The following is a 22,013-nucleotide window of genomic DNA, read 5'->3' on the forward strand; positions in this document are numbered from 1 at the left end:
TCCGTGAACACTGGAGACAGCTGATCAGCACAGTGCTTCAGGGATGATGGAGAGACAGAGTCAGGACCGGCTGCTTTGCGGGGGTTCTGCTTCTCAAAAAGCCTGTTGACATCTCTCTCCAGGATAGAGAGAGACGTTCCTTTGGTAGGGGAGGAGGGGGGTTCTGATGTGGCTCTGATGTGGAGGTTAGTGTCAGGCTTGTCCCACTGTCTTTCAAAGCGGCAGTAGAACTCATTCAGATCGTTGGCCAGACGGAAGTCATTAGTGGAGTGGATTATTGTGCTAATTAAAAGTAAGTACAACTTTGACATAAGCATAGAGGAATTTTGATTTTAAAATATTTACCTTTACGATATTTTTAAATGACTTACATCCTTAAAGCACACCTGTTTAATATTTTTATTCAGGTTTAAAGCAGATATATAAAAGGTAACGGTGCATACGCGTCACTCTGACGTCATACCGACAAAGAGACGTGGCACGCGGACGTTTGAACGATCGGAGCCGTTGTCAGCGCGTGCCGTCCCGTTTCACCCAGCGCCCGCGGCTCGTTGCACCACACCTGGACCGGAGACATGGCCTCGAATAACGGCTCAGTCGGCAAATGGGAGGTCGTGAAGAAGGGAAAGAAAAATAATAACAGCTCGGGAGGAGGGAAACACCCGAGCGACAAGAAGACCGGCAGCGGGGGAAGGAAAGCCCTGGGCGAATCCAACCAACCGTCCAGACGTAAGTGAAAACGGCCCGCTGTACGTCGCTGCTAGCCGGTCCGCGACCCGTTCACCTCACCGCCAAAGTTCAAGTGGACGGAGAGGGACGTGGCTGCCCGTGTAGCTGTGTTCATGCTCGAAACCGGATCTTCTCAACCTAAACTTTGTTGTGTCTCCATTGTGGTAACGTTGCGGAAGAAGGTGGCTCATAACTGCCACATAATTTGACAAGCTAGCTACGCTTAGCTTCGCGCAGTGTTTCATACGATGATTAGATATTCTCATTTTAATTCGATTTAATACACTTCACTTCCCCTGCTGGCACATTAAGTTGAAAAATAATAGGTACCTGGCATTTCTGAGCCAAGCTGTCCCCCCACATACAACCGGAAGGCATTGCTAGTCAGATAGCATGTGCAGTTAGCTTGCTAGCAGCCTTTCCAGCAATGTGTCAACAGAGGCATCGTCATAACTGAGGAGCTGCGTCTCCGGAGCATGTATTCATGTCTTTCTTTTGCTGCTACAAATATTAAATGCATCTTAACTATGTTGTTTAATTGTAGCTGAGCGGTTAAGTTATTAGATTAGGCATCAGCTTATTGTCGCTGAGCCTCCAGTGACAGCTGTCACTTCTGAGTGATCAGATGTTGATGTGAAATTTTCCTCAAAGCGCGATATAGTAAATATTAGTGGAAAATATAATTACCCATATCCTTAATTTAGTTCTGCACTGTTTCAGTACTTAGGTAGATGGTAGCCCTGCACCTGAAATTGCAGAGTTCAGTGTTTTTCACAACAGAACTAAAACAATAAATATCTGATAAACAAAGAAAAAATTAATCGATCACAACTATGGTAATTGATTGGTCGTGTAAGTTATTTTCTAAGCAGAAGTGCCAAACATTCACTGACTCCAGCTTTTCAGGATGCTTTGTGTAGTAAATCTGTGGGCTGTGACAAAGCAAACATTTTGAAGACATGTCCGGAGTGGGAAATATTCATAACCTTTTTCTAGTGATGACGAAATGAAGCTTTATGAACCAGCGACCTTTTCAATACATTTGTATCGAAAAAGGTCAATTACTCCAAGCCTCTCAAATCAGAGCTGGAGGGAGACCTCAGCTGGTCAAAGTTAGGGAAAGTGCTCTGTTGCAAAATGTTTCAAAACTGACAAACAGGTGAATCTCTTTGAAGCAAATATGAATAAATTAATAGATCAATGAATTAGTAAATAAATGACTTAATACATAAACAAATAATTATGTCTGTAAACAAATGAAACTCACAGAGGAAGTAAATCCATGCATGCAAGCACACACGCATGCACGTACTTACAGTGATTCTACACAGACGAACAGTGTAGTGTTGGCCAGATGGGCAAAGCTTATGGCAGCTTTGTGCTGTATAGTGAACAGTGTATGAAATGTTCTTTAGGATTACTGGTGGTTGGGGAGAGGGGCTGATGGTTTAAGTGTTTAAAACTGGGAGCAATGCAGCGTTAAGAAACATGGGGGTATTTGTATCATTGTCAGTGGCAGTACTTTAAGAAATACAGAGACAGTAGGAAGGAAATATTTTGTAATGGACATTGGTAATGCTTGTGGACATGTTGGGAAGTATTTTGTACCACTTGAAGGTTGGCAAACTCTCCTTACTCTCACTCTCGTAACACAACACAACACAGTTCAACAATACGCAATACACCTCAACTACCCACGAAAGCAGTTTTAAACCTTTGAATCAGATTCCGAAGCCGTCATGTGGGTGTGTGTGAAACTAAATAAAGTGGGCAATAGCCCCAGGGTGCCAGAACTCCAGCAGTCCTGAAAGCTCTAGTTTTAGTGTGTCAACCAGCTAAATTCATGTAGAATTTGTTAGGGAATATGCACCAAAGCTCAGAATTTGCTGACGTGATAAGGGGCTTGTAATGAATCTTGCTTTACTACCTGATTTTGAAGACCTATTCTGAAGACCCTCAAAGTCTTGTTTCACTAATTTTATTATTTCAGTTCAGTTGCTACATATTGCAAATTCCTACATTAATTTGTTTTTAATCAAATTACCATACACCAAACTTGCGGCCATGTAGTATTCTGGTATAGAAATCTGTACACATTGCTAAGAGAGTGTGAGGGATTGGTGATCAATAGGGGCAATTTTTAATCTGAGGTCCCTGAGCATGTTAATCTGCCCATGGAAAACATCTTGTTAATGTTTTGCGGTTTACTATGATGCTTTCCTTATTGATCTAATCCAGTAGAACGTAACTACGGACCCATGATGGACTGTTTGGAGTTGCTGTCAGTAAACTTGACATCAACTCCCTCAACTAACATGTCCTCTCCTTGGTTGTGGCTGCTTTAAATAATGGCAGGAAGATTAGATCTCACCCTGCCACTGTCATTTAAATACATCAGTTTTATCAGTGCAGCCTGTCCAAAGTCTGTCTGATCACAGTAACGGGCTGTATCAGTGGGGAGGTGGGGTAAATGTTTTATCTAAAAGAAATACACCTCTCTTTTTGTTTTCTAAGCTCCCTAATCACCACAGTAATATGTGAAGTATTTACTTAACAGAGAGTAACCTGGCCCATGCTTACTGGTAAAAGTGTACAACAGCTTTTCCCAACTGTACAAATGATTAGATTAGTACTGAATTCCAAGAGACCATCTACATCAGTACATTATCAATGAGCATTTTTACACAATCTTAGTTTGTTTCTTCCAGCATTTGAATCATGAGACTTCTGTGGTTTCAGCACATTTGAAATATTCCTCCAGCCTGAAGTTCAGCTGGAGGCCTTTGTACCTTTCAAAGCAGGCTCACAAGCGGTGTCTTCACAAGAAAACACCATAAACACGAATTTTGCTGATGTAATGTTTATTTTAGCATGAAACTGATTTTAACATGTGAGATTATCTTTTAATCATGCAAATAAGAGGAGAAACGAGGACCTTGAGAAGGTCACATTTAAGTCAGCTGATATGATACCCATGTATGACTGAACAACATGTCTGAACACGTTATAGGATCTGACAAGGCCTCTGCTTTTAACAAAATTGATTATGTCAGACCAAACAGTTTGGCTCTACTGTCAATGTTGTGGAAAGATGTTAAACTTGGACTATGTCCAGAATCACTCCTTATATACCAAGTGCACTGCATTTGTTGTCTGCCATTTTGTCGTAATTCTAGTGCCCCATAAAAAAATCAGAGTGGAACCATAAGAAATACACCTGTCAGTGATAACACATAATGTCCATGATCAGTCAGTGTCTGAAATCTTAATTTACTGCTCACTGTAGAGCAAACTATTAAGTATCAGACAGCAACATACAACAGTACAATATATATATAGACACTTTTCTTTTTTCAAAACTAGACGTACAAAGTACTTCACAGGTGCATCAAAATACAACATAAAAAAAAAAAAAAAAAGATTTATGATTGCTTTGTTTTTCGTTGTCCCCTTCGAATTTGGCACATTTGTAAAAAGTTTAAAATTTTTCACCATTTCCTACTCTCTAGCGTAGCAGCGTCACTTGTTGCTCTGTTACTGTATGTCACTGTAACAGATGTCTTCCCTTGTCAGACGCTGCCACTGGACATTAGGTGACGTCCTGACACTTAGGGATGTTTGTTTTGTATTAATAGACATGAACACCTGGTCAGATTACTTAGTTCTCAGCTTTCAGTACTTTCTTCACTGTTCAGCTGTGGTAGTGCTTGCTAAGATGAATCATTCACAGGGATGACAACTGGACCTGAGTGACAAAAATTACAACTCATGGCTTCAGCCTGGTCACTGTGGTGGACATGTTTCAGTTCAGGGGAATGAAGAATAATCCTGGCTGAGCATATTTTGAATGGGGAAGTTGTGGGGATAAAGTCAGTGGTGAATCCAGTTGGAGAAGTAAGACATGTCGTGATGAAACAAGTATTTTCTTTGTGTTATCACTCTGCGTTGTGCCGACACTCACACACAGAGAGACCAGATATAGATTTTGGCTCCTCAGCAGCATTTACAGCTGAATGATTAGTGAACAGCTGGTGACCTCTGTCAACAGCTGCTCAAGTTTGTGGGTGGGTGTCATTGGAATTCCTGCGTGCAGTCGCGTGGACCCAAAGTTATATACTGTGAAGGTCTTTGATGCATGAATATGGGCTAGAGTCTTATAATAATTTTGATTGTATGTCTGTCAGTGGAGGGTTTAACTGTTGTGTGGTCGTGCTATTTAAAGCATAAGATTGCCAATATTTCTAGACTTAAAAACTTAAACCAACAGTGAACTTATTCAACTGGCAAGTGCTGTCCATGTATCCAAAGAGTGATCTAGTTAATTTTCTATGTTATAGAGCTCATTCATTAAAACTTATTAAAAACACACCAATGACCCGCACTGTGGCACTGAGTGACATTTTTCTTCTTTACACTAAACACGAACACTGTACTCATGTTAATGCACAGCTGAAAATAGTCCCCAACAAATGAACTATTTCTTTGTTTGAGTAACAGTTACTGAAACAGTTACAATACTCGGCTGTGTTACAAATACTATATATTTGTGATCTGTTGAAAAAGACTTATGTCTTCCTTAGAAAAAGAGGAGCTAAGTGTTGTAAGAACGCATTGAAGAAACACATTGTTGGTTTTGGTCTTTTGATGATTTTATAGAATGACTCAAGCCTCATCCTTTCAGAGTCTTTCACATCCTAGGAATAAAGAAAAGTTCTGGCGAATACATGACATTCAGATATTTTGAAACTGAAAAATAGGGTTGTTTTAACATTTAATGTACGATATAATCCTAAGATATCCAGTAGTGGGAACCTCAGAACAAAAATATTTGTATTGGCCTTCAAAACGTAAATTTGTTTGAGGGGAAGACTTGAAGTGCTGCTGGTTCTTAACATTATTCCTCTGTGAATTGTAATGAGTGTTGCCTGAATATTGTCTTGGAGAATAACAGCCCATTATACAAGCGATGGAGGGAGGGCAGAAGGGATAAGTAAGGCACTGAATGTGAGGGGAGGGAGCAGCAGGGGAGGGAAATGCCATGGTTTCATGGATTAACATGATTCTTAGGACACAGGGGCAATAGACTAAAGTGTTACAGAAGACCCAAGAAGTTTGAAAAGAGGCTGCATTCAAAATAAGTACAGGCTCTCGTGTCTGTGTAGAGCGTGTGTCTTAACCACCGCTGTCTTTTTTCCTTCAGCGCCCCTGAAGATGTCAGAGAGTGTGTACGACGGCTTCGAGAAGATGGGAAAGAAACAGAACAAGGAGCAGGTTCCACCACCAGCTGAGCCTCAAAACAAGAAATCCTCATCAAGTAAACCATCCAAGAAATCAAACTCCAGCAGTACAGTCACCCCTGCAACTTACAAGAACCTTGAGGAAGCCTTCAAACATGTGAGTAATTCTCATTCTCAGGATCTTTCTCCTGATTAACTATATCATATCAGGGTATTTTAAAAACTACCTGGCTGTTGAGAACTACTTGGAGTTGTTTACAGTCTGTATGAATGACTTACACAGAACTGATCATTCTTGCAGATTTTGGATGGCTCTTTGTCCCCACATCAACTTGTTTTTGCTAAAATTATAGAGTAAAACTGATTTTATCATCCTCAGTACTGATGTAACAATTTGGCTGATATTGTCTGTGAATAGAAAGACAAAAATAAATGTCTGTCTTGTGAAACCTCTTTAAATTTATGCATACAAACAATGCAGCATTGTGACATCTTCAAAGCACACTATCACATGCTGAAACACAGTCCCATCTTTTGCATAATGTGTTTCTGAATTTGCAGACTTAATGTTTTCTCTGTCTTGTTTTCTCTTTTTAGTTGGATGTTGGGGACCTGAAGCAGCAGTTGGCCCGCAGTCAGACTCTGTTCCCAGAGAACCCATCAGTCTGGGTCAAAGACCTGGCAGGATACCTTAACCTCCATCTGACTGTGCCAGAAACCGAGCCCACACTAAGCAGCTATGCTCACGGTCGGTCTAACTCGGAATGTTTTTTTTTTTTTTGTGCATTGTCAGTATGGTCTATTAGTTTCATGGCTCATTTGTCAACAAGCTATCTGATATTCAAATGTTTCTGCAGTGACATTTTGCACTTACCAAATGTAAGCACTTAAATCATATCCACCTTTTTATGTCTTTTTTTTTTTTTGCCCAGACTACCCATACTGCCTTACAGGAAAGGAGCTGAGAGGAGTGATCAAAGGCCTCATCGGACGCTGCAACGACATTCTGCCAGATTTCTTTGACCACTGTGTTTACACTATGCTCAGGGAGCTGGACAGACAGTCAGGTAAATGCAAGAGCTTACATGAAGAGATGGAAGTGGTTTGGGGATTATCCATCGCGTCTGATGAATTGAGCTGCATTATACAAAGAGGTGTTTCAAATATTTAGCCTACCCTCATTGAAAAAAATTAGACACAACCCTATAACAGTACAGGGTTTATGGCCTGGCTGTTGTAGTAGTCTTACTTAGTTTTAGCAAGATGTACCTAATAAACTGGCAACTGAGTGTATATATTTTTAAGTATTATGGGGGATGTTGCCTTTATTAAACAACAGAAAGTTGTGCAGGAAATTGATAGAAAGAGATAAAGTGTGCACTGGCATGCAACAAAGGTCCAGCTGTACTTGAACCAGGGATGTGAGGACACGGTCAGCGTGTTAGGCCCCTGAGCCATCAGGACACTTCATTTAATTATCTCTTCATCTTGATTTCAGAATATATGGGTATCAGCAGGGACAAAGAACAGACAAAACACAGAGGCTGAAAAACAACCAATAGCTTTTTCTTTTTGTTTCCAGGAGAACCACTGCATGGCTACAGAGTTTGCATCCAGGCTGTCCTTCAGGACAAACCCAGAATAGCCACCCAAAATCTGCCAGAGGTGAGTGTGTCTCTGACCTTGAGCCTTGCAGACAACTGGCAGATTGCTGCTTCACTGCTCTTGTGTACTCTGCATGTACTTGTTACAAAATTATGTCAAAAAATTGTATAATTGCCAGCAGGTTTTTCAAGCTATAAACTGAGCAGCCAACCAACTGGCGTGTGGAGTGGCAGTTTCAGTTCTGTTGTCCAATGTAATGGAGGATTTGTCTTTTGCAATAACTTTGCAATATGTTGTAATACCTCTCTCTCCCCCTTTCCTCCCTCTCTAGTATTTGGAGTTACTGCGGTCAGTTCAAAATCGTCCAGTGAAGTGTTTGACTATCATGTGGGCTCTGGGGCAAGCAGGATTTTATGACCTCAGCCAGGGGCTAAGAGGTAACAGACAGTCAAACACTTATCAGCCTTCCTTTAGATATGTAGATGCAGTAATTCATCGTCCTCTGAACTGTACTGCTCCTAGTTTGTCCTTTCTCCCACTTTCCCAACAACCTCTGTTGCCAGAAATTCTGGGCTCGGGGTTAATGAAGCAACAGTGCACATTAGAGCCGTAACACATCCACCGACAGCCATCTGCAATCTTAAACACATGATAACTTTAAAAACTCAAAACTCACCAGGGTTTTAGCTGGTATTTGTCAAGGCAATATGGTGTGGGAGTCAGCAGTGAGGTGGGTGTCAGTATGTGGGCATGGGTGAATGAATATTCTTGGAAAATTACATAACAACCTTCATCTGCAAAATAAGGTTATTGTGTACCGTTTGTCTCCCTTAAGGCAAGGAAGGATAGTTGATTCATTCTGAGGCAAGAAGTTCTGCATCTCTTTAAATTGTTAATCAGAATTAAACAGCAGGACTGCTTCTCTTTCTCTCTCCCTCTAAAATAGGAGTGGAAAAACTCTGTTCAGGAACACTCTAATCTTGTCAACAGAGTTTGCACAACAGGAATTTAAAAAGCAAAGTGTTTCCTGTTTCCTGGGAGGGGGGGGTCACATTAAAATGGCAACAAAATTACACCTGAAATGCATTAGAGCAGCCTGCTGGGCTGCTGTTGAACTCCTCCAATTTTCATCACAATAGATAACTTTGAGTTTTGTTTCACCTTGTTACTTAGATGATTAAGTTTTACTGACTGCAGTTGCTGTGGGCTTTTATTTTCTTAAAGGGAAAGCTGAAAAGTACTACTGTTGACTCATTTAATGTCAGAACTAAATGTTCCTCCAGTATGAAGTGAATCAAGTGCTTCATTTGCGTTTCAGTGTGGCTGGGTATCATGCTTCCTGTGCTCGGGGTGAAGTCCTTGTCTGCATATGCTATTGCCTATCTGGAGCGACTTCTCCTGTAAGTCTGACTGAGAAATATGAGAAATATTTTATATTTTAGTTAGGTAAAGTAAAACACTTTTGACTACACCTATATACTCTATCCATGTGTGTTACTACCAAATATTCATTCATCTGAAAAAATAAAGCGACAGAGACTAGTATTCCTTTGTACCCTTTTCTTTTAATTATTTTCCCTTGACTAAACTGAAATCTACCTTGAATCTCAATTTTTTTTGTTGTTCTTCTTCTTCCAGACTTCATGCAAACCTGACAAAGGGATTTGGCATCATGGGTCCTAAAGAGTTCTTTCCTCTACTGGATTTTGCCTTCATGCCCAAGAACGCCCTGTCGTCAAGGTGAATGTAAACTGATGCAAACTCCACTACACAGTCATGTCAGTTTTTCTCATTTGTTTATGTTGAATACTCCTATGTGCGCAGCATGATTACACAGTGTAAGAATAAGTGGATGTACAAAATGAATGGTTGAGATTTTTGTGCGGATGCTAAACCCCAAATTGTATCTTAACAAACAACTACAAGATGTGAGTTTGGGAGGAGAAGAGTGACTCCATTTGATTTTCAAATTTAATGAAGCACTGGAAGTCACTGAAGAGGATTATTGGAAATCTGGAAATCTTATTGGATTTGTCTTTGTACTGGAACTTGAACATTTTGAGTATCAGGTTTTTTCTTTTAGTCTCAGCTCACTTTTCCTATTCAGCAAACTTCCATTTTTTTTCCACAATTTCCTCTCCTCTAGTCCCTAATCTTCTTTAAAACCATGGAAAGCTGTTGACGGTCCATCATGAATTCTGAATGATGATGGATTGTCACGCTGATCATTTCTTACAGTTATACTTGAAAACACTGACCACAACTTGGTGAGGGTCTAAGGGATTTTTACCTCCTCAAAAAACTAATAAACCCATGTTTGTTTGTGTTCAGTCTGCAGGAGCAGCTGAGACGTCTGTATCCTCGACTTAAAGTCCTTGCATTTGGAGCCAAGCCTGAGAGCACATTACACACATACCTGCCATCCTTCCTGTCCAGAGCCACACCACACTGTCCAGATGACATGAAGAGAGAGGTATGGCCCACACATGTACACGCACGTGTGTGTGTGTGGGAGAATTTAAACTGACCTGTGCGCTGCTACTAAAGTCTGAGTGTAGTTTAGCTCAGTGCAACAATATAAATCATAGTGATAAGAGACTTATTATACAGTATGTTGTTAATAGTTGGTAATAGGCCCATTGTGGTGACCAGCATCACGTACAGTCCAAAATATCATATTGGCTTATGGCTAAGCTTGGGGGAAAATACAGTCTGTAACACTGTTTACAAACAGCCGCTAGCTATGTTTAACACATCGATGTGGCAACTTTCTCCTTTGCATTTATTGAGCAACACTTGTGGTATTGTGTTGGTCACACAATAAAGTTGTTCTTTTTACTAAGTGTTTCTGCAGTTTTGACATCTTCAGACATCACATTTTTATGGGTAGGATGTGGTCTGTCACTATTGAATTTTCATCTACTTAAAAACCTGCCACTTAACTGCCCTCTTTGTGGCGTTTCAAAGAGGATGTTATCTCCTAATCATTGGTTTGTCTCTCTCTTCCTTTCTCATGTTTTTTGCAGCTGCTCAACTGTATGACAGAGTGTTTGTGTGTGGATGTGCAAAGTCTTGGAGTGTGGAGGCAGCTCTACACTAAACACCTACCCCAGTCCAGGTGAGTTAAACACACTCAACACACGTCTCAGTCATTACACTCTGATTTTAAAACTTTGATGACATGTTCCCATTAAGATTTTACAGAGACTAGGTTACATATATGGACACATGAGGATGTAAGCTCACTGTTCATTTCTCTTTTCTTTTCCAGTCTGCTGTTGAATCATTTATTGAAGTCCTGGAATGTCCTGCCACCAAAGGTATGACTCCTGCCATGACATCTGATGGTTTTTAGACCAAACTCGGCTCCCTGGAAATAATGTAATTTAAGCATTAATCTTAATCTTAATCTTAAACTTCTGCTGACAGAGAGACAAACTGGCACATGGGTCAAGCCTAACTCTGTGTGATGCAGTAGAAGATTAAGAATAAAGAAGTAAAGTTGATTTATTTATAGAACACATTGATCAAAGAGATTATTTTATTGATGATTATACTCGACTAAAAATTCAGACTTGTGTGGATGCTAATAAATGCAAAAGCATGGAATATCTGGAAAAAAATCACAAAAATATAACAGCATTACACAGAGAAGAAATAAATAAAAGCAAACCACTCATGTTGTTTTCATGATGACTATTAAAAATTTAAAAATATGAGTCTTAAATGGGCTTTAATTATACCAGTGGAGGGGGGAGGGTAAAGTGTTTGAGGTTGAGAAATGCAAACACACCTTTATTGGTTTAATTGGCATTTTAAAACTATCTTGTACTTGACTGCTGTGTTGTATTTTCCATCTTTAGCTGCGGAAGAACCTTGAGGAAACAATCCAGTCTTTCAGAGTGACCAATGAGGAGATGAGAGATGTCATTGAATCTCACGACCTTCAGGAGTGCAATAACCTGTGCCAGGTGAGACACACACAGGGGCTGTAAAAGCAGATTTTAGCTGCTAAATATATTTGTTGCCAACTTTTTTCATGTAACAACAACAAAGATGTTTGACATTCTGATGGTTGTTTGAAATGGATAATTTAATATTAAAAACTCCAAAAAGCTGTCTATGTGGTCCTAGGCTTGATATAAGATACAATTAGACATAGAAGGTGTATTTTGCTTAAAATTAAGTCTTTATTTACTCCATATCATCACATGGACTCAGAGAGACTTTTTAATTTGACTTTGACTTTAATTTGAATTCTGAAGTGGAGAATTTTTATATCATGAGCTGTCATGAATTAAAAAATAACAGTGCATTCACAGTTGAAGACCAACTTATTCTTCATGTGTCTTTGCAGCAGGGGTTGTATTTACTTGTTTTTACTTCAAAAATTATTATAATGTAACCCAACATTACCCAAACTTTTGCATCCAACTGTACCAAACACAATTTTCTCAGACACAAAAAAAAATTGTATTCTGTTCAGTGTTTGCTTTTTTTGTCTCCAGAATCTGCAGGTAAAGATGCGAGGTCATGGGATCCCCTGGTTGAAACTGCTCATGGTTCTGCTTGTGTTTGCTGCCGGCTTCATCGCACATGACGTCAGATCTCACGGCACCTTCACAGGTCTGTCTGAGTGCTGTTTACTCATCACAGTCACAAGTCTTTCCATTTATGACTGTTTCCGCTGACTTTTTTTGTTTGTTTTTGAGGTGCTTTAATGATTGTTGTATGTTTCAGATTCCAACACAGCCAGGTATCTGCAGGATTCAGGGGTCACAGCTGTATCTCAGCAGGCCTGGGGCAAAATAACGGTCTACTTAAAACAGGGCTTCAGGTACGACCTCACCCTCAAACAGTGAAACAAACCTTCGACCAATTTTCATATGTCTGAATTTTCATGCATTTTGTGTTAGATATTATTAAAATATGTCTTTGGCTCTACTCAGACTTTGTTCCTCATGACCCTGTTGACTCATGAGCCAGTCAACCCCACAGATAGAAACAGCTCTGTGTCAGGCAGACTGCTGTTTCACTTCCTGCAGCAGTTTGTTTTCTGTCTGGTTTACTGGCTGTGTTAGCTGCAGCATTTTCCCACCATAATGTTTTAAATCACTGTAGTATGTTTTAAGGTATTATAGCTAGTGTAATACACTCTGTGGCCACCTTGTTAGGTACACCTGTGCAATCTAATCCAACACAACTGTTCTGCAATAAAGTCTTATTTTATAACACCTGTAATGTGTAATAAAACTGGTGTTAATTACATTATATGTTTTAATATCTAGTTATCTATAGTTAGTGATGGTGTTGTACTTGACTGGATTATATTCAGAGATGTTTCTAATAGTCTGTCCCCCTCATGATGGTAAAAACACTTCTCAGTATGATGTAATGTACTGGATATAAAAGAGAAGTCAAGTTTAAAACAACAAATCTTAAACTCTTTGTATGTATGAAAACTGTGAATGCAAATAAACCATTTAACCTGTGTTTTGTATTCTGTGTTTTTGCATTTTTTTTGCAGCTGGTTGGAGACAAACACTCCTTATTATTACTCTGAGTGTGCAAGGGTCTTGGGGCCATTAATGGAACAAGGTCGGGAGAACGCCAAAACAGCCGCCATCGTCATCTCTGAAAACACCACACAGTTTATCCTCTGGGTCAAAGAAAAGACACCGCTGGTCATAGACTGGGTAAGACTGTGCACGAATGAACTGTCAGTCACTGATGTTTAATGTGGAACAACTTACATTTTCCTCTGTCTATTCTTTTCTCAGGTGAACACCAACACTCCAGACAGTGTGTTCCAGGTGTTGGCATATCTGAAAGAGCTCCTCCTCCTCCTCCATCAGAACTACATCCTGCCAGCACTGGCTTACATGTCTGACCTGCTCCAACGAGCATGGACCAACCTACAGGACTCCTGCAAGTCAGTGCTCTGAGGCTTCCGTTTCACCTGGCCTTAACTTTTATTTAACATTCATGTTTTTCTGAGCTGGGAGGTAGACAATAGGATAAAAACTTTTTCACAATAAAAACTAAAATGCAACTTTCAGAATAAATGGAAACAAAAAAAACAAAAACAATCAAAGTTTTAAAAAAGCAATAATTAAAATCTCTGTGAGATTCACAATTTTTGTTCAAATGACTGTAGTAAAATCTACTCCTGACCTATGTTGTGTTCGTGGAGAACATATTAACAAATTACATTTCACAGATATATCTCACAATTCACAAACTAAACCTGAAATTACAAAACATTACAAGCCAGTACTGTGACTAAAAGACAAACTACTGGGGATTATTTTAGCATCATCAGATATTTCTGTCTCAGAATAAACATGCATGAATACTAGCAATTTAAAAACACAAATTTCTGTATGTATGTTTTCATGTATTTATGAATTACACCTACATTTATATATGTCTGGCCCCCTTTTGTTTGGAAGTCATATTAGTAAGTGAAATTATATTGCCCTACTAATTCCTTGTAACCAATTTGTAGATCACTAATATTTTACCAGCAAAGACATTTATTAATTTTTAATGGTGCAGGACAATTTAATAAATTACTTGGTGATACATTCCCAGAAAGTTGGTTCAAACCAATCCAAGACTGTGTCTGAACTTATTCAAACCTGTATTAGATGATGTGAGGTGAGACTGACAGGAACTTTGTCTTTCTTTGTCTTGCAGTGGCGAGGTGTCGGTGTCATGTCTGCAGGGCCACGCGTTGTCCCTCACCAACTCAGCGTGGCAGCTGCTCCAACACACAACCTCCGCCATCAAGATGTGGGCCCAGCGCGAGCATAACACAACAACAGATGCTAAATAATTTACACACACACAATATAAACACAAGAGGTTATGATACTTATACACACACTGACCCAGTCTGAGGCTGCCTTTCAGTGCATCGGCTCCTCTCTGAAGCCATGATAGGACACTGTGGGGTCAGACAAACGAACTCTCACCCAGAAGGACCCTTCAATCTCTTCTTTTGGCTAAATTATATCAATTTGCTGTTGTATAGATGTTTTTTTTCTACCAATCTTTTTTGTCACTGCTGGATGCAGAGGTCGTCTCTTTCTCTCTCCCTGAGTTTTCTACTGCAAATTTCAACTGTTGCTTTAACAAATTCAGTAATTTATAGAAAATGTAGGTTTGTAGATGATTTCTAAACCATTTTTATTTAAATATATATATAAAAAAAAAAAGTGTTATGTGAAAACTTGGTAAAGGGCAAGGAAAAGACCAAAAATGATTTTCCAGACTCCAAGACCTTGTCAATTAAACTCTGAGGTCCACTTCACCTCCTCCACCTTGTCCAGCTCACTATGTCAGATCAGATGCAATATTGTTGTGTGTCAGGCTGAATAAAGCCTTCATCAAGCCTTTAACAGGAAAGACATCATGAGGAAGGGGTCTGTGGATTGACTCCCTGAGAATATTTGGAGTCGACAGCATGAATCTGAGCGGGACAGAAAGAATCTCAAATCAGTCCAAAAAGATCCAAGAAGGAGAAGAAGCTACCTACTGTCTCTGTCTTGCACATCACCTTGTCTTGTCTTTGCTGTTTAATTTTATGTCCTGTTTCTCACTTTTTTTCATCTGCCATCAGTGGCTCGAAACCTGAGCTAAAATCAGCACAGCGCCTGTGCACTCATACTTGAAAGCTGATGATATTCTGTGTGTGTGTGTGTGTGTCTGTGTGTGTGTCTGAGTGCATGGTTCAGTGTTAGTATGATTAACCCTGTGCCAACATCCTCCTGTGTGGCAAAATAAGACCTCAGAAGAAGAAACCCTCCTCTGGCAAAGCTGAGTCACTAACCTTGTAAACAAGATGTTTGGATGGACATGGCAATGACTAATGTTTTACTTTGTAATGTAAATGATTTATAATAAAGACTTCAACCCCATTCATTGTGTTTTACCTTTGCCAGGAGGTTATGTTCTCATCTGTTTGTGTGTGTATATATATATATATTCCCAAAGAGCCGATTTGCACCAAACTTGGTGGAGGGAGGAATGGGTCATTGGTCAGGGACCTATTAAATTTTGCTGTCGACCCAAATAAAGGAATGGGTCCAGGAAAAAATCTTCCTTAACATTGAGAGACGGGGCATTTTCAACACTTTGGTCAGTTTCTAAGGAAATAATGTATGAATCTTGTTGTTAAAAAAAAAAATCCTTTTTACTGAGCACTTAAACACAACAATTTTCATGACAAATCTCCAAAATGGCAACTAAATGGACCTTGTGGTGCAAATGTTGTCTCCACCTTTAACCCTCTGGACAACATGAATTACTACCAACACAGACGCCACAAACATCTATTTTATTAATGAGAAAGATTGAAAGAGATTTTGAATAAGAATGTACAGAAACGACATCAATGAAATGTTTCTGTTTCTGCGACAAACTGAAATGAACAGGAAGGAAATGAAGGTATCTCAATAATTCACCCTAGCAGTATTTTATAGTAAATGAATGTGTAATTATAGGAATATTATCAGCAGGAGCGGAATCTAGCCCCTTCGATAGCTCAGTTGGTAGAGCGGAGGACTGTAGAGTGACAGCACAAGACATCCTTAGGTCGCTGGTTCGAATCCGGCTCGAAGGAGGTGACTTTTTCATTGTTTACAACGGGTTAGCTTCTGTAGAACTAGCTTAGCAACTAGCTTAGCAACTAGCTTAGCTGACCCACTTACCTCTAGCTGTAGCGTAATAAATGTTGATGAGATCTTGCGTGTTTTTTTCCTACAATAGTTTTATCATACGAAAAAAAAAAAAAAAAAGAAATAAAAGAATGAAAATGTGTGACCATATCTAACCTTCATCCTAGATCAAATCTCTTAGATGTTATTTGCGCGAAGATGAAATGAAAAACAGTGACGTTAAGGGGTTACGTCACAGGCCGTAGTGCATCGTGGGGGATTAGCTCAAATGGTAGAGCGCTCGCTTAGCATGCGAGAGGTAGCGGGATCGATGCCCGCATCCTCCAAGCTTTTCTTTCTCTTCAAAAAAGGAACTATGTCTCGCCGCCATTCCTTCTACACACACACACACACACACACACCTGATATCGTTTTGTCAGAGTGGTTCTGGTGTTTATACCTGACAAGGACGCCATCATGCCCAGGTGACCGTCTGCCAGCAGGTGAGTTCGTGTCTTTTCTCCTGTGATTGGAGTAATTTTGTGTCATACATAAACTGTCTGTCTGTAAAGGTTTGACAGAGGAACATAAAAAGCAACGCGTGGAAAGGATATCTTAGTGGAAGTGCTTCCTTCTGCACTGAAGCTTCCGTAAAAAGTAAATAAACACATCCGTTCAAAGTTCAATACGCTTCCCGGATTTCCATATATGGAATGTCTGCTGATGTAGGGGAGGGGGATTAGCTCAAATGGTAGAGCGCTCGCTTAGCATGCGAGAGGTAGCGGGATCGATGCCCGCATCCTCCAGTTAGCTTTTTAGCTACTTTATCAATGCAGTCATGACATAAATACAGAAAAAACTCAGCATTGGAATAATTCATTCCAATCAAATTACATCGGCATGTGATTTAACGAGAATGGATAATAAAATCTTTTCAACCGATTTTTGAAGTGAAAAGAAGCCTTTTTTTTATATGTTAATGCTGTTACTTTTTATTTCGTTATGTTCAAAAAACTGTAACGACAACAGTGGAAATTGCAAAAGTTTGGGCATACTGGTCAGTACTCAATCTTGATTTAGGAATTTTCACCTTCAAGTTCTGAAATATTTTAGGCTGTCTTCCACACAGTTCAGTAAAACCGAAGCCTGGTTTTATGTCACCCCAAGAAACTGTAGCATTCAGACACTCAGGATATCCCATATAAGGGGTGCCGCCTTCAGATCGGGCATGTCGGGGGATTAGCTCAAATGGTAGAGCGCTCGCTTAGCATGCGAGAGGTAGCGGGATCGATGCCCGCATCCTCCAAGCTTTTCTTCTTCCTCCTCATTCATAACAAACCTTAGATAAAAACAGAAAACACCTCTCTACACTACTGAAATGTGTCATGTATGATAATTTTGGAGGATGCAGCCTGTGGTGCTATTGAACAGCACTGCATTATACAAAGAGGTGTATATGTAAACTTAATTTCTTTGGATTTTGGACAGTTAGTTGGACAAAAGAAGCACTGTGAAGACATAGCTTTGTGTTTTAGTGAATAAGGCAGGCAATGTGTGAAAACAATTGTTACATGCAGCACTAAATTTGTGCACACAAAATTTAAAAGATATATAATCTCTCAGGACTTCAGGAGCTTCGTACACCATGGCTCTGCAAATGGATGCACGTGGCTGGGACTGGTTTATGATGCTTTGCAAAAGAATATAGCTGTCAACAAAAGTGCAAGCAATACCAATGACTAACTGTGATTTTAATTCATACACTGAATTATTTTCAATTAAATCTGACAGGCAGAGAAATGAACACATGAAGAAAGAGAGCAAACGGTTTTGTAGGGTTATTAAAACACCCCTACAGTCACCAGTTTTATCATACATCAATATCAATCGACATTGGCAGTGAAAACCAAATCAAACACTGTTCAGCTATTTGAGTGTTCCTCCCCAAAATGACCCTCATTATTCCTGTCATCCCATGTTCTTCTTCTACAGCGTTATCCTGTGATGAAGAGGTCAGCCAGCGTGGTTTGGTTTGGAAGCAGTGTCTGAACCAGTCGGCATGAGGCATAAGTCCCGGCGCTGTCCCTCACTGGCTTGCTTTCTGCTCCAAGTGACCAAAAGTTCAAGGTATCATTTTTTTTTCCCAATGTCAGTGCAGAGTTACAGCAAGCAAAAGCAGCAGGGGAGCATCCTGACAGCAGATCTGAGTAGTGGAGGAGTCTGTCTGCTTGCTGACTCGTCCTCACCTCTTACATGAAGTCATCTGAATCGTAGCCATCCTGCAAACGACGCACAGCAAAGCACATCATCATATCATTACCTGCTTCTCAGAAAATCAAAGCTTTTATAATCCAACAACAATCCCTCCTACTTCATTAATGTCATTGATCTAAGTGGGAAACAATCCTGCACATTTATAAAGTATTCAACCCATCTGTTTATAGTTTTACAACATTGCAGAAAAATTGAATTTAATTTGGTGTTTTTGTTTCTGATCAACAGAAAACGATCCTCCAGCGTCAAAGTGAAACCATATCACTAGTCTACATTTAAATAGCTTTTTAATGATTATAGGACAATAAAACATGAGAAATTTCAAGGTGTTTTTTTTATAGCACTATAACTGTAAAAAGAAGACAAAGAATTTCTTAGACTTTCTGACTTTTCCTGTCCATGAATTATGTTGCATAGTAAAAAGTATGTGAGAAATAGTATGATTCCTCTTGGTTGGGTGACATCCTCACCTCATTAGTCTTCATATTTTCATTCTTCATCAGTGACGTATAGTTCCTGGAGAGGAAAACCAAAACATAGGGTTAAATAAAAATACCATGTGTATGCATTTTTTTTTTGTCTTTACATATTGAAAAACAAATCCAAAACACTCCAAACTACGTTGCCTTATTTTGACCAGTTGTCAGCGTACCTGAGGTCCTCCATCTCTTTTTTCCTCTTCTGCTCTTCCTTCTCTCTCCTCTTCTGTTCTTGGAGCTGAGCTTTCTTCTCGTTCCTCTCCTCTCTGTCTCTCGACTCCTTCTCTGCCGCCAGGTCAGGGGAGCGTTCTACTTTTGTTTTCTCCAGGCGGTTTACGATCTCATTGATCTTCTTCTCCACCGCCACGATCTTCACCTGCGAGACGTGGCACGGGCATGAAAAACTCAAAACTGCTGGCAGATGATGCATAAAACACTTGTGATGTGGAATAAATGAGGTAGAGTGAGGACAACGTGAGGATCAGACACTGTGCAGCAAATATACTTTAAAATAATACTGAGATTCAATTGTGTTTTCTCTTCCAGATAATGCTGATTTCTGTTTAGGTCACTAAACATGAAGCTGTAATTTATCTAGCTAACAATATGTTTCATCCTTATTAAATCATCAAACAGTCAACTGTTTTTATTTCAGCTGTGGTTTACTGACCTCCTTCTGTCGATGGAAGCCAATCTGTCCTACGTCCATGTCTCCAGTTTTCTTCAGGTTGGCCCACGGTGTGTAAACCACATTGATGTTGTTCATCTTACAGCCTGACGGCACACAACACAATTATTTTTAAGTATTTTGGACATGTATGTCACTGTCAAATTTAAGACAGCAGGATGATTGTCAGCCTCCACGTTTCAGAGTGAAAACTCTCAGCTAGTAGATCTAATGCACTATGATCAGCTGTGGCTCTGGTTTAACTCAACCTTGGTGCCAATAAGCTTGTTCTCAGACTCAGTGCTTGTTTCTCAGAAGGCAGGTCTTTACCTTGGATGCTGTTGTTTTTCACCAGCTGCGCACAGTCTATCAGCACCTCTGGAGGAATATCATCTATGGTCTGACCCTAGAAAAGATACCCAAAGATCAATTAGCGGCCCTTAAGAGTGCGTAGTAGTCGAGGGACAATAAAAGCAGGTGACAATGTACATTCAATCAACCAGTCATCATAATATTCAAACTAACCATGACCACAGTATTGTTGCGTCTGTATAGTGCCTGTGATAACTTGATAACATTTTACATGATAGTTTAATGACACAGGGCTGCAACTAACAATTGATAAATATCAATTCATCTGATGATTATTTTCTTGATAAACTGCTGAGTTGTTAATATTGTCCAGTACATATTCATTTTACTGTCACAAAAGCTGACAAAGCTGGCACAAAGGAACATTTGTTATTTAATAATTAAAAAAAAAAAAATACTTGAATGATTTAATTGATGTCTCAGTAGCTGATTGATATTCTGTAGATTGACTAACTGACTGATGATCTCAGCTCTAGTAAAATTCGCTCACAAGCAAAAAGAGTGCGGGAACTAGTGTGAGCTGGTATTACTTTCTCAGTTGAAAGCAGCAGCACAACCTGAAGGCAGCTCTGGGACATGTCTCCATGAGCTGCACATAAAAGCGCTCTAAACACACTTTCTGCTATATTGTGTTTAATTTCCTTGCTGTCTTTCCCCCACTACAGTGTTTTGCACTTGGCTATATGTGAATTGGTAAAAAGTGGTTTAAATATGTGAAAATTTTAATTATTGGATGTGCCACTTCTAATGTTTTTGGTATCATAACCTGAATATGTATTTTTCAAATCTTAGTATTCTAGGTCATTCAATGTGTTGACTCCTTACTTTTGGCAACCTCAAGTAAACATGGGCCGAGGACAGTTTGTCCACATGAAACCTGGAGATAGAGGGAAAAAAAGCATTAGATGTTGAGTTAAAATGACAAGATGTTGCAAAATCTAATTTTAATAAGAAAACAATAACAACAACAACATTAAGTCTTTATCCATAAGTAAAGTGTGCCTAGAGAACAATTCCAGGGTGAAGTGGGAGGTTAAAACTCAAAATCCTTAGTGATAAAGCATAAAGCTGAATTTGAACCAGATGAACCAGGTTTAGCTGCTGTTAAATGTTAATTTAATAATAATAAATATTAAACTGTCTCCAGTTTAACATTTTTACATTATTATTTTATATTTAATGAACTTCTTATTGCCTGAAATTTAATTTCTATGCACAGATAAAGGTTTACAGATGATTCCCATACACTTGGGGCCTTTCAGCTACAGGTTGTATTGTAAATTTCAGTCACTTTGCTGCACAAACTTCTTTTTGAACAGAAAAGTTAAGATGAAGACATGAGTGTTTGATGTTACCAGATGTCTTCAGGCCATCCGTATTTGATTAGATCCTCATCTGTTAACAAAAACAACCAAGACTTAACAAGACTTATAATTTACGACTCATGACAAACATTGACTCGCCAGAATAATATAATGATCAGAGCACAAGTCATTGATTACAATAAAAGCATACAGCATGAAGTGAATCTGTAACATAACGCTATCTTACTTTCATACTTGTCCTTTCCCATGTAGATTGTGTAGCGAGGCTCCACCACTGAGAGAGAAGGAATTATTTAGTGAAACAGTAATATTACCTGACACAAAACACATAAAAGACACAGACGAAGTCGTGTAAAATGAAAGAAAAATAAAACCAACAGTTTTAAAGGCAACCGGTTAGCCAAGCTACAAGCTAACACTGCTGCTAACCGTTTGCCTCAACTCACCGGCACTTGTGAAGTAAAACACCATTTTCTGTGAATTAAAACTCGCCACTAGATGATGAGTAGTGGGTGAAGTCTGAAAGGAAACACGCAAAGTACCAACACAACCAAACACGATCAGCTTCTAACGACAGATCGCTGTTACTGTCACCGGACCGTGCTGTCACTTTTCGCATGTACAACTTGACCCAGGAAGTACATGAACCTGCCTTCAAAGTAAAA

At 39.5% G+C, this 22,013-nt stretch overlaps 2 protein-coding genes and 4 non-coding genes across 6 annotated transcripts; 5 read left to right on the plus strand and 1 right to left on the minus strand.

Annotated features, from left to right (window-relative positions):
• The first annotated feature begins 461 nt into the window (after positions 1 to 461).
• Positions 462 to 15,493, plus strand: tmem214 (transmembrane protein 214). The gene is made up of 17 exons (XM_071467404.1): positions 462 to 729; positions 5,930 to 6,123; positions 6,564 to 6,714; positions 6,899 to 7,033; positions 7,549 to 7,631; positions 7,903 to 8,008; positions 8,890 to 8,971; positions 9,210 to 9,311; positions 9,903 to 10,044; positions 10,598 to 10,689; positions 10,843 to 10,891; positions 11,435 to 11,542; positions 12,080 to 12,197; positions 12,312 to 12,408; positions 13,099 to 13,267; positions 13,352 to 13,503; positions 14,271 to 15,493. Exons 1-17 carry the CDS (start codon positions 576 to 578, stop codon positions 14,407 to 14,409), a joined length of 2,073 nt encoding a protein of 690 aa, XP_071323505.1. The 5' UTR covers positions 462 to 575; the 3' UTR covers positions 14,410 to 15,493.
• A 615-nt stretch (positions 15,494 to 16,108) lies between these two features.
• On the plus strand, positions 16,109 to 16,197 carry trnay-gua (transfer RNA tyrosine (anticodon GUA)). The gene is given in 2 exon segments: positions 16,109 to 16,145; positions 16,162 to 16,197. It is a non-coding gene; the product is annotated as a tRNA-Tyr (tRNA).
• Positions 16,198 to 16,505: 308 nt separating this feature from the next.
• trnaa-agc (transfer RNA alanine (anticodon AGC)) lies at positions 16,506 to 16,578 on the plus strand. The gene has a single exon. It is a non-coding gene; the product is annotated as a tRNA-Ala (tRNA).
• Positions 16,579 to 16,964: 386 nt separating this feature from the next.
• trnaa-agc (transfer RNA alanine (anticodon AGC)) lies at positions 16,965 to 17,037 on the plus strand. The gene has a single exon. It is a non-coding gene; the product is annotated as a tRNA-Ala (tRNA).
• Positions 17,038 to 17,464: 427 nt separating this feature from the next.
• Positions 17,465 to 17,537, plus strand: trnaa-agc (transfer RNA alanine (anticodon AGC)). The gene has a single exon. It is a non-coding gene; the product is annotated as a tRNA-Ala (tRNA).
• Positions 17,538 to 17,964: 427 nt separating this feature from the next.
• ccdc25 (coiled-coil domain containing 25) lies at positions 17,965 to 21,980 on the minus strand. The gene is made up of 9 exons (XM_071467412.1): positions 21,795 to 21,980; positions 21,575 to 21,622; positions 21,379 to 21,418; positions 20,849 to 20,900; positions 19,982 to 20,057; positions 19,655 to 19,758; positions 19,158 to 19,360; positions 18,976 to 19,021; positions 17,965 to 18,510 (listed from the first exon to the last, which is right to left on the minus strand). Exons 1-9 carry the CDS (start codon positions 21,817 to 21,819, stop codon positions 18,481 to 18,483), a joined length of 624 nt encoding a protein of 207 aa, XP_071323513.1. The 5' UTR covers positions 21,820 to 21,980; the 3' UTR covers positions 17,965 to 18,480.
• Between the last annotated feature and the right edge of the window lie 33 nt (positions 21,981 to 22,013).

Source organism: Trachinotus anak, unplaced genomic scaffold, assembly GCF_046630095.1.
Source record: "Trachinotus anak isolate AG129_WGS33_773 ecotype Australia unplaced genomic scaffold, CSIRO_AGI_Tana_v1 ptg000031l, whole genome shotgun sequence".
NCBI lineage: Eukaryota > Metazoa > Chordata > Actinopteri > Carangiformes > Carangidae > Trachinotus > Trachinotus anak.